The sequence below is a fragment of the Myzus persicae genome, unplaced genomic scaffold, assembly GCF_001856785.1.
Source record: "Myzus persicae strain clone G006 unplaced genomic scaffold, MPER_G0061.0, whole genome shotgun sequence".
Classification (NCBI taxonomy): Eukaryota; Metazoa; Arthropoda; class Insecta; order Hemiptera; family Aphididae; genus Myzus; species Myzus persicae.
In genome coordinates, this window is record NW_019100825.1 from 89,255 (window position 1) to 102,254 (window position 13,000).

Below are 13,000 nucleotides of genomic sequence, written 5' to 3' on the forward strand. Positions count from 1 at the left end.
TTATACTTAGGTTAGGTACATACAAGTTTACCTATCAGAAAAAAAATTAATTATCAGTTTTTGAAACTTATTGTTTCCTACCAATTAATTATTTTACTCAAAATACAATATAAGGTGTTCAATAAGACAATGTTAAATATGTCAAAAAAAAAAAAACTTTAAAAAAAGCGTTAGCAGGTAATAGAATAATGTAGACAACAAATTGTTCAGTTACATTTTTATGTGAATTGTATTAATATTATGTATGGCCATGAAGCAATTTAATGCTAAAGCTTAGGTATAGTTTAATAAATCGGTTTATTATGTTCAGTAACTATAATAACATAGTGCCTGGTAGTTAACAATAAGTATCTCAAAAATGAGAATAAGTTAGTAATAATTATGATATTTTAAAAAGCAAAAAAATAAAGAAAAACGATTAAATAGGCATTTGTGTCTTGTACTGGCTGTGTAAAATGGATTTTGTATTGTCAGTATACCTAACCTACCTATACCAACATATATGCTTAAATTGGTGCCAAACGGTTATTCTGGCACTGTTTGTATGTAGTGCATTGTGTTTACTTAGGTATATAGTTACACTGCAGTATAATATTGTATATTACCAGTGTCCAGTGCCACATTGTTTTGATTGGAAAACAATTTAAAGAGTAATGCAAAAGTGTAGTAAAGATGTGCATAGAGCATTCTTGCAGTTATCAATTTTTTGAGAGCACCGCCTCCTCCCGACACATTTTACAACAAAAATAAATACAATCTTCTTAATTTACTCAAAAAGAAATTTTTGGTTGAAACATTATTAGATTTACCATTTATATCTTAAATAAGTGCTTAAATGTTGATATATTTTTATGTGAGCGAGGAAATTCTTGAATGTTCCATTTTAGACAGTTTGTTTAGTTTCATCTGCTCATAATTTTCAAATTTTTATTCTACTCTTAGAAAAGAGTGCGACGTATGTATTACATAATATTGAATTCGTTTGGTACAAACAAACAAACAATTTAATATAGAACAACCCAATCTGTGTTATACCATAGTTTTTACACATACCAGAAAAGTATATTAAAAATTTGGTTCAAATAGGACTACATGTACTCTGAAAATCTATAAAAAAAAGATGCATCTATGGCATAGTTTTGCATCACACTTAGCTTTATAATAATGTGGTAAATATTAGAATGAAGCATTGACGCCTATAAAAAAATGATAAAATAATTAAAAGCAAAGATCTGTTGATTAGCTTTCATAATATAAATGCCAGCTTTCATATCTTATTTAAAGTAATATGCAATTGTGGCACTACTGTTAATAAGTAGGTGCCTCAAATTTCATGATATGAATATTTATTTTTTAATTTATTGCCTTTTGGAAATACATAAAAAATTGAAGAGTATAAATAATGATTTATGAAAAAATAAAAGTATTGTTTTTGATAGGTACCTATATAATTGAAGATTGACCATTTTGGCATTGTCAATTATATTACCATTTATCATAGACTATTATTATAACAAAAGTTATTCCTTCGTTATTAATATTTGTGTATAATAATATATTAAAAATGTATAATATGAACTTATTGTAATTATAATAAGTTGTTAGTGTTGAATACACAATTTCTAGATGAAGAATGAGTGTTATCTATTATCTGTTATAACAATAGTATCACCATTTGAGTTTGAAAATAGCGGTGCCAAAATGTAAAGAGGCTAAGTTCCTTCCTATTCATTGTTTTCAAAACACTAGTTTTGAATAATAACAAAAACATTATATCGATAATTAAAAATGAGTTACAATGTGTATATTATCATTTCTTTCAATCATTTTGAAAAGTACTGTGAAAGTCAAAGTTGGTGATCAATGCATTCTTGCTGTATAAAAACAAAAACATGATAAGTTAAAAAACTAATAGAAAAAAAAATTGCAAAATATTCATTGCTCAGAATGTAATACATGGTCAATGCAACATTTTTTTATGTAAGAATGTATTTTTATAATTACAACAAAAAAAATCATAAAATAAAATAAAGTATTATACTATTAATATAGTATTAATCTACATACTAAACTTTTTCAACTACAAATCACAGTTTTTATACGATTATTTAAGTGTAATCAATTATAAATTATAGATATCATGGTTTATATTATTATGGAAATAATTAAGACATCACTAGTTTCGGATAAGGTTGAGAATGATGTTTTTTAAATTTTAAATTGTTAAATAGGTCTACTAAACAAGAAACATTTGAGATATTGCTATTTTTTTACAATAGTGCGGACGATAGATTAATTTTAAATTTGAACACATTAAGTTATAAATCAAAGTGTAATATTTATTAAATACATATTGCCATCATTGATTGAAAAACTTTAAGATTAATAACCAATGTCATAACCTTCTCCATAAACAATAAAATTAACAATATTCATTACATAACAAAAAATAAAATAATACAAATTAGTTGCAGATACAAAACACCATTTGTCAACTTTCAAACTCATTTTTAAATTTGAGCAAAACAAATATTTTGCTTAGAAGACTTTTCTTTTAAAAAGTTTTGATGGCGTATTTTGATACCATTGCCACAATAATATTAATAAATATATTCTAAATTAGATTTAAATATTACATTTTCATTAACAAATAGAATACAATTATGTGATGTACACACAAATATAAGTTATACAAAAAAAAAATCTGGATACTTAAACAGAAGAATTCATATATAACATTGACTAACATGATAAAATCTCCTAAGATATTGAATACAAAATAAATGAAAAATGTTACTTTGTTTGATGCCTAAATCAATTACTTGTTGACATAGTTTTTTCTTTTATATAATTGGATCAGTCATCATATATTACGCTCTAAACGTATATACATATTACATACTAAAAAAATATTAGAGTATATTAGAACAATTGATATAAAAAACTAATAATTCTAGTTAGTATGAAGGAGATTCAAATTAAATTGTTAATAGTTTACATAAGCCACAACCACAGTCGGACAATGCACATTAATATTTTCCAGTTATTCAACCGTATTTTAATATAAAAGTTATGAATCAGTATTTTAAAATGTATACAATAATATTCTGTATAATTAATATACATTGTGTAACTGGTCAATATCATAAACCGTTTTTAATGGTAAAAAATTTCAGTTCAAATAAATATTATGGAGGCACTTTTTATATAAAAATATTTTATCTTTATTAAGGTTGAATGTAAATACAACTAAAAAATTTAAAAATGTTTTTAGCATTTTCTATAAACATATTGAGCAAATAAGGACTATCAGGAAAAAAATATGTGTAGATTTATACTTTTTAATCGTTAAAGAAAGTAGTTGAAAATCAAGAATAACTATTTGTAAATGATTCATGTTTGAATAAAATATGGTTAAACAATAAGAAAAATAAAAAAATTATAAGACTATACCAATTCAAGTACTAATATTGCTGTAGTATATACTTAAAATATTTCTAAGATTTTTATAAAAATTAAATAATATCTATAATTACCTAAGTGTGATTGTGAGTGTTAATAAAAAAAAATATTTTTCTTTTTAACGTACATAATATGTATCTTACATAGGTAAAAAAATTATGGTAAAATTATCAACAATTCTTTGTTTCTTATGAAAGTAATTTTTTGTAGATAAAACACATTTTTTTGATACCTAAGAGTATATAACTACTTAACGTAAACAGTTATTTAACGGTATCACTAAACTTTTATCACTTTTAAGCTGAACATATAATATCACAAAGTTTTTACGTTTAAGGCTTTTTGTCTATTTTGCCTTTTAAACCAATTGAATATTAGCTGAACAATAATGGGCCAACCAAGTAGGACTGCAATCTGGAATAAATTAAAGTATGAAGTTTGATAATGTTTTCGTTCTCTTGATTTTTTTATCTGAAATATATTTTAAGTTATTGCTCAGCATTGTTTGAGTGAATTTAATTATATAATGTACAGTACAATACATTTTTATATTACCTCATCTAATTTTAGTTCTATTTTAACAACTCTATTTGTTATAATATCCAGATCATACTTCATAGTTGATACCGTATTTCTTATTTGTAATTTAAATTCATCTAAAACTATAAAAAGCAAAAAATGTAAAATAGTTATTATATTATTACTATTAAATGATAATTTATAACAATATACTAACAGTCATTTGAATATTGTAACTGCATCATACTATTCCCATTTTGTTGAGATATTGGAATGCAATTTTCGGGCACAAAATCTTCAATGTAGTCACTGGAACTTAAATATTGACTAACCGTTTGACTATTGATCAAACGCTCTCCTCCACTTGACTGAAATTAATAAAACAATAATGTATCATTAGTTATGACTTATCAATGAGGACTCAGAAGTTATTAAAACTAAAGTATGCAACACCAATGTGTTCAATATGTAAAAAATTACAATAAAAACTTAATAAAAATGAATCAAATACAATTTAACATATCGATTTGACCTACACATTAAAAATTAAAACTAGTTTGAGGTCAAGAAGTCCAGTGAAAATGTTCTAAAGTTTTTTCAATTTAGAATTATTCTATAAAGTTTGAAAATTATATTTAATATAGAGCCTCTTTGGGTTGATTCTACAAGACAGGATCATTCTTCCCGCAGAGTAGCAGGGGTAGTGCTAGATTTATTATATAGCAGTTTAGATTATTGTACATTATGTATTGTATTGTTTATCACATATAGTTATTTAAATTTCATACATTTTCATAAAAATTGTATTTTAATTTGACCAAATAACTAAACTTGGAGGGATCAGGAAAAATACATTCATGTAACAACCATCAAATATTTTTTTTTAAACCAAGTTAATTAAAGTCAAGTACTGTTTTTCAATTACATTTAACTAAAAAACATTAATAGTCTAATAAATAAAAAAAAAAGGTAGCAAAGTCGCTATAATTTATGCACATTGTACATTTACAAATAAATGTATTAAATTAAGAAGATGTTATACTTACATGTGTTATCTCTGCCTTACTAATGCCTAACAGTATTTATGTTCAACAATTATAATTTTGTATTTTGAGTTTAAATATTAGAATGAATCAACTATCATAATAATTAAAGTTAAAGATAAGGATATTAGTTATGTTCTCTAGTTGAATTTTACAATATTTTGATTTTTAAGCAAATTATCAGTATAAAAAATATTACATATTAAAAATTTTTCAAGCTTACTCAACAATGAAAATATTATATAAAACTATGAGAAAAAAAAGATAATGCCAACATTTAAGTTTGATAATCACTTATCAGTCAATACACTTTAATATTAAAGATAACTACACAAAAGTTAAAACTGCTTATCACAAACGTTTGTAAGACTGAGACAACACAAACAGGTCATGTTAATAATTAAGTAAAAATATCAACTAAATATATTTAAAATTCTATCTGATAATAGTCATAAAATGTATAGTATAATATTATTTAGTAAAATTGTTATTGTGACGTACAAACGTTATACATAATCCAAAATGTACTTACAATATGATAAATATGCTGCTTTTAAAAATGGTTTGGCATAAGTACTTCTAAACATATCGTATTGATGTATTCAGTATTAATGTCTTATTATTAAAAATATTGTTGTTATTTATTGTACCTATTGTACAGGTTAATTCAAAAGACAGTTTTGTATACATTTCGTTCCTTTTCAAAGCTGTCATAACCCACAACCTAATTCAATCAGTAACATTAGAGGAATCTGATGTTCTAATAACATTATTCTAGAACTTTGTTGACTTGCACCAGCTGGTTTTCTTGTTTGGATAATTACATGGTAAAATTGTATTTGACTTATAATTAGAAAAATACTTATGCAATGCTGACCAAATTGTCAAATACATCATGAAAACATTCTTCATCTATTTCTGTGTCTGCTATATCTTGATGTTCATTTATTGAAATTAAACTGCAACTATTTTTTTCTGTAAAAATTAAAACAATAACAGTACTTACATCCTTATAAAAAATTTCTAGGACAGGATATTATAAGAACATAAAAGTTATTAACTATTATTATTATTAAATATAAATAAATTGACAATTTGGACATTTTGACATACATTTTTAGAGGTACTTATAGTGAAAACATTCAATTGTGTATTAATAATTTACATAAAGGGATAATAGGTTTTTATACAATGTTTGAGAAGAAGAACTTGATGATATATGAACAATATAGTATGTAGATTTAATTAAACACTTATATTTTAGTTACTATGAAAATTATGAAATTTTGACCACTTCAAGAGCTTTATATTTAAAATAGTATTTTAAAAAATTTGATTTATTTTAGGAACAATAATGGTATTAACCTACATATTTCTCAACACTGTTTTCTTTTTTAATTAAATATTGAAAGAACATAAAATTAATATACCTATTAAATTGCCTCGTTCAATTGGACCAACCACCATTTCTAAGTCATCAATGGAAACTGATTCATAGAATGAATCCAAGCTAGACACAAAATCGGCCACAGGATTTGTATAAGCCATAGTTTCTACAATCTGAAAATTTAAATATAACACAGTAAACAAAATATATAATTAACAACATAATATTTCTGAGAAGCCAGTACAATATTACGCAATAACTAATAAATTACGTATAATAAAACACGTTTTTTTAAAAAATAAGTATGTTTTTATGTTTTTAATTTAATTTTTAAGTATAATAAGTATCATGTATAAGTTATACAATGTATTATAATATACACATATAATATATATTATATTATATTGAACACACAATACAAATATTTGTCAACATTCAATTATAAAAATAATAGATTAAGTATTTGAGTTTAATTAATATTTGTTAAATTGAATTTAAATAGAAAATTTATTTTCTATAACTACCTTTTTTAACTCATCGACATATTCTTGCATTGCTTTCTCTTTTGACATATCTCCTAAATTATACCAAGCTTGCCATTTTGCTCGATTAACAACATCCCAAAAGCTGGGTTTGGGCTGATTGTTAGGTCCTATAGTTGCTTGTTTGAAATATGCATAAAAACGAAGCAGGAGATCCTTGGATGGTTGGTATGCACCTAAAAACAATTAAATGATAATATAATACAAATATTTAAACAATACTCAATCAATAATAATAAAAATAAAGGTTTTTCAATTTAAAATACATAAAAATGCACAAAATCTAATTTCATAAGTAAAAGTTCTAAAAATAATTAGTTAAAATTATAATTTTGTAACTAAGTATTTTTTAATAACATGCATAAGAAAAAGGTTAAAAATAAAAATAAAAAGAATTACAAAAATTATGAAATGTAATTTAAGGGTATAATATTATATAACAATATGGGTATTTTTATTTTTTACAGTATAGTTATTTAAGTTATAAAAATTGATTATTTATAATGGTGACCATAGAAGGTGATTTTACTGTTCATATGTGGTGTTATGATGATCATAAATGGAGGAAACAATTTTTTTTGTTGTGAAACATATTGGCAGGCAATAAATATTGGGGTAAGACCAACTCATATACCGTAACGGCCAACGAGATGACACAACATAAAAAATAATAAAAAAATTGTAACCAATGACAACCATTAGTAAAAAATAATAGTAATAATAATATTATTAATTTGTAGTTTTGCAACAAACAATTCAAACTCTATATAAACCTTCCTTGATGAAAAAATATTTATTTGTCTCGTATTCATATTCTGAATATATTATTGTTAAAATAAGAATAATAAAAAAATGTATTTAATTTATTAATGAAACTCTGTTTTTATTTATTTCACTCCATATTTATTTATTGGTTTTCTATAATTATAAATTCTTTGGGTACCTCTTCATTTAGGAAGTGACCTACCAAGATGATTATATCTATATAATGTACAGACAACATACTTCTACACCAATCTCTTAACAGGCAACATACATTTTTTTTAAATTGTTATAAGTGATACACAAAAAATGTATTGCTAAACATTTGTTTTTAATAAAATAGTTGTATGACATTTTTTGAATAATCTTGATATATTGCAGTGTATTTATACATTTTTTTACTGATATTTTGCTATATATTTTGTCATTATTAAATGTAATCCTTGTACCTATTGTTTTATATTTGCCTAACTTATAATTAATAATAATAAAGAAACATAATTTTATGATTTTTAATTTGACTAAAATTATTAGCCCAATATGGAAGGTCTTATGTATCTGATAGATCACATACATAACGTATCATCACAAGTCATCAATAATTATAATATTTGCATATTTACTGATATTCTATGTATACGAGATGTATACCTGTAGGTCAAAGGTGAATGCAAATAAAACCAAAATTACAATAACTTCATAACTTCAATAACAAACTAACAATAGAATTCAATATTATTGAATAAATTAAAAATATTATGTAAATCAAATGATAAATAAGATATTCTATTTTTTTTTAGTTAAATTACAGAAATGGTGTAAAATATTTAAAACAAAGATCTTAACCATATTTGAAATCAAAGATAAGTTTTTACTGTTTCTGTTCATACAATATAATGTATGATATACTCATTTTTTGATCAATGATTACTACACATATCCAACAACAAATTTTAAAGTTTTTATAATTAGATTTAGTTGGTACAATTGTATATTAGGATGTTAAAAATATAAATGTTCGGAACTTTTTAAATAATATGAAAAAACAAAAAAAAAATTAAAGAAAAACAATTGACAAAAAATCAACCTTGTTATTCATTATAATTTTAAAAAATGACTAAGGACTTGAAATGTTCACTGAATGTATATATTAGCGTTTACTTGACATGAGATAGTTTTTAAAATATTTTGGCTTTACTTGTGTTATTGAAAGATATTTGGAATTATGGATTTATTATTCGATAGTATAGTTGAAAATATTATACAAGATCTCTCATAAGTTATTCTTATAGCAATTCAAAAATAGAAAAAGTACATAGGTGTGTAAGACACAATTTTTTTTATAAGTCATTAGAGTTCAAATTTTGTCAAAATCACAAATTTTTGCAAATTATTTTGTAGTTAATATTTGTATGTTTTTATCAATATATTTTGCAGTACTTCCTGGTTATCTCGACTACCTCGTATAGGAATCTATTTATAATTTACAATTCCTCGTTGTAATCTGTTGAATTGTTTTAATTTTAATTTTTTAATCTGTTTTATTGTTCATCATAATATACAATTGAATTGTGGGGAACAGCCCTCCATTATCTAAAGTCTTATCTGACTGAATTTGTTTAATGACAAAACTTGACAAACGATCCATTTTCTAGAATTCTAATGGGCACTGAGACATACTTTCCTCCACAAAAAATTATTAACTAAGCTTTTTTGATTTTAATAATTTAATTTTTTTTTTAAATTTTAAAATGTTTTTTATACCAATAAAATTATTTTTACTTCACTCTTTAACTATTTAATAAATGTAATAACTGAATGTTAATCAAATGTCAATAATATAATACAAATATATATTATTTTATTCAATAAATTGCTGCGGTAGTCGAGATAACCTGAAAGTACCTATTTTACTATATATATTGATAATTTCAAAATATTATATTAGTTTTAAGATATTGAATATCTATGTCACAAACCAATTCACACCGTTCAACTGTATTGAAACGCAAGTTAACACATCAAATATGATATAAGTATATTACACTATGTATTTTTTATTAAATACATTATTATGTTGTGTTACATTTATAATGCAATGACGACATACAACAAAGAAACATATTGTCTAAAATGTAAAATATTTTTTTTTATGTGCTGATTTTTAAGAAATAAATTCCAGAAAAATTAGTATTATAAAAGGTTAGCATACTATAAAAGTATTAACATGGAAAATGGCAAAGTTATTTAAAATACCTCTATGGCAGGTGATGAAACAAATATAGAAAAGGAACTCTTAATGGAATACAAATGAGATAATCACTAAAATAAAATTGTATTGGATATGAAAGAATTAGTTAATTTCATAATTTTATTTATACAATTGTGAGATATTATTAAATCAGTACAAAAGGTCTGAGAAAAAAATAAGAAATTAAAAGAACAAAACCGTATGTTGAAAAATGAAATGATAGCAGTTCAATAAAAACCAACTGAATACAGCAAAAATTCACAGGAACTACATTGGAGGATGATGAAGAGAAAACTTAAGACGACATTTCAATAAATTGAGGGTAATCTACACGATACGCATCAAATTAGGTTTGAAGTTTAAAATAAACCAAGGAAAATTAAAGCTGTCTTATACTTAAACAAAACATAAAAACGATGTAGGACCGCCTAGCAAGGAAGAAGAAATTGAAAACTATATTTGATAACCTATTTATAACAATTTAAAGCAAACAAACCACAATTTATTCTATAAAATTAAAATATACATAAAATAACAAAACAATAAATATGTTTATTTTAGACTAGTATTATCATTTATGCATAGATTTTTGTCAAAAATAATGAAGAAATAGTAAACTTTAATGTCATTCAAATGAATATTCTATTGGATATTTGTCAAGGATTACCTGTTACAAAACGCATTGAAGAAACACTAAGTACTTTTAAGTAAAATTAATTTGAAAGAAGTCGAGTCGTCTAGATTAATATCAGAGTTATTGATAAACAAAGATAGTAGTCAAGATGTTAATGTAAGTTACGATATATTTTATCATAAATTATTTTCTGCAATAGCTCCTCGGCTAATACAACAAAAATAAAGTTATAAGTATAAGCAGCTAAAAGACTGGATGACAAGCAGATTTCTAATGTTCAAACACAGATGAACTGCATTAATCTTGTTTGAAATAAATAATTTTTATAGACAGACAATTTTAAATCTTAGTTAAATAATAATCTGTTAGTTGTTTAGTAACTAATCCAATGTTTAGACAATTTCTAACAAATAAATAAATAAATCCTAATTTTCAAATAAAAAAAAATTTCAAGTAGGTAGGTGATATTATATTAAGTAAAAGGTACCTATTATTACACTCAGATAATGTTACTAAATAAATCTAAATAAAATATTAATTATTATTATTAAAATTACTCATATACTTATAAGCTATAACAATATACATTAATTGACAACCGATATACTTTGAACCTACAATTTGATATAGAATCATGCCATTTAGAAAAGTAATTTTTAAAATTAATCACACACAAAATGTTGCTTACCTACCAACCAGACATTTTAGTTTTAAATTGATTGGTGCAATCTGAAAATTGACTAATGCATTGATTGGCTCAATTATTATAATTTTATAACTAATAGGTAAGACTAATGGAAGTAGCAGTGGCAGCTATACCATAGTCTATATCATAGGTTAGTGGGTGTACAGTTTAAGATTTTAATAATAAATCATCAGTTAATATTAATGCTTCATAAATGTCTAAAAGAAGGTTGTCGGACAGCCCCCAAAAATATTCTCAGCAACACATATAGCATATTAACATAAGCATTAAATGTGATTCACATTCTTGAAAAAATATAATAAGCCTATACAAATGCATTTTCAATCTGTGTCCATAACACTATAACACTCACCATTTTTTGGTAAACTCCTAATGACGTTTATAGCCGCCGCAAACTTTTCTTGTGTGGACATAGCTGCTACTCATGTGGATAGAAACAAAACAATACACGAAGCGCAGGGGTGTTATTATTGTAAAGTAGTACCTAAGGGTAAATATGAAAGACGAACTGATCAATCCTCCAATACGAACGTCGAACAGTCTATTTTCTTTTCATTTTATGATAATTATTATTACAATTCGACGACACTAAATTTATGATAATCACTTTCGAATAAACGCACGCAACATCGGATTTAGACAAAATGACGTTGGAAGAGTGTATCGGCCGATCAAGGGCACTATTCGTGTTTGTTGAATTAATTGAATTATACATTTCATTATAATTGAAATAATAAAACGTTTCTTTGCATCAAAAAGTGTTACGGAAATAGGCGATAACAATAATTCATGATAATATTAATAGTAATAATAATACCTGATGTTAATGCGCATTACCCATCGATATAATAACTATGAAAATGTGATGATAACGGCTCCGTGATGATGATAATGATAATATTTTGATTATACAATTTATTTTAGTCATTATAGTCGTCGTCGTCATCGTTTTACAGCCCACAGGCGCCAAGCCACAAGCGCCCCATATTTTTTTAATTTAAAATTCATCCGTAGTAAAAAAAAATAGAAGTATATGAAGTATAATATAATAAACAAATTAATAAAATATTAAATAAAGACGTCTGAGGGGCGAGGAGATCGCGATGCGAAATGTGAATCGGCGACGTATGCCGTAGGTACCTAAGTTTTTGACTTATGCCCTCATCGCCCAACTATTATCACCGCTATTTTTTCGGAAGTTTTTATTTTCACAATTTCAGTATTTCACGTTATGCCTTCTGATAGTTTGAATTATTTATAAGAAAATTATTGATAGATTATTGAAAACCGCATACATTTGAATTATCATGTTACATAGTATAATGTTTGTTGTATATACCTACCTCTCTAACGAAAATAATTACATTTTTAATTACAAATTTGAAATTAATATAGGGACCTAACAAATAATAATTATGTACATCAATTATTAGGAGCAGTCCATTTATTGCCTAATTTAAATTTTAAACTATAATTTATTTACATTACTACATACTAAAGCAAGGGCGTACCCAAGGGGGATTCGAGTCTAGACCCCCCATGGATTGACAGAATTTAAAATGTATAAGGTGTAAATCACTGATTGCATTATACTTTTACATGTTAAAAAAATTAAAAAATTTTTTAAAAAACCCTAACCTAGCCCCCCACCTAATTTGAAAAATTACTGGGTACACCTCTGCACTAAAGTGCAG

General features: G+C 24.6%; 1 protein-coding gene across 1 annotated transcript; it reads right to left on the reverse strand.

Annotated features, from left to right (window-relative positions):
- Nucleotides 1–3,599: 3,599 nt before the first annotated feature.
- Nucleotides 3,600–12,101, reverse strand: LOC111026321 (acyl-CoA-binding domain-containing protein 5). Its single transcript, XM_022304380.1, has 7 exons — nt 11,659–12,101; nt 6,936–7,129; nt 6,455–6,584; nt 5,902–5,999; nt 4,199–4,349; nt 4,018–4,124; nt 3,600–3,933 (listed from the first exon to the last, which is right to left on the reverse strand). The coding sequence occupies exons 1-7, from the start codon at nt 11,717–11,719 to the stop codon at nt 3,778–3,780; spliced, it is 897 nt and encodes a 298-aa protein (XP_022160072.1). The 5' UTR covers nt 11,720–12,101; the 3' UTR covers nt 3,600–3,777.
- Nucleotides 12,102–13,000: the final 899 nt, after the last annotated feature.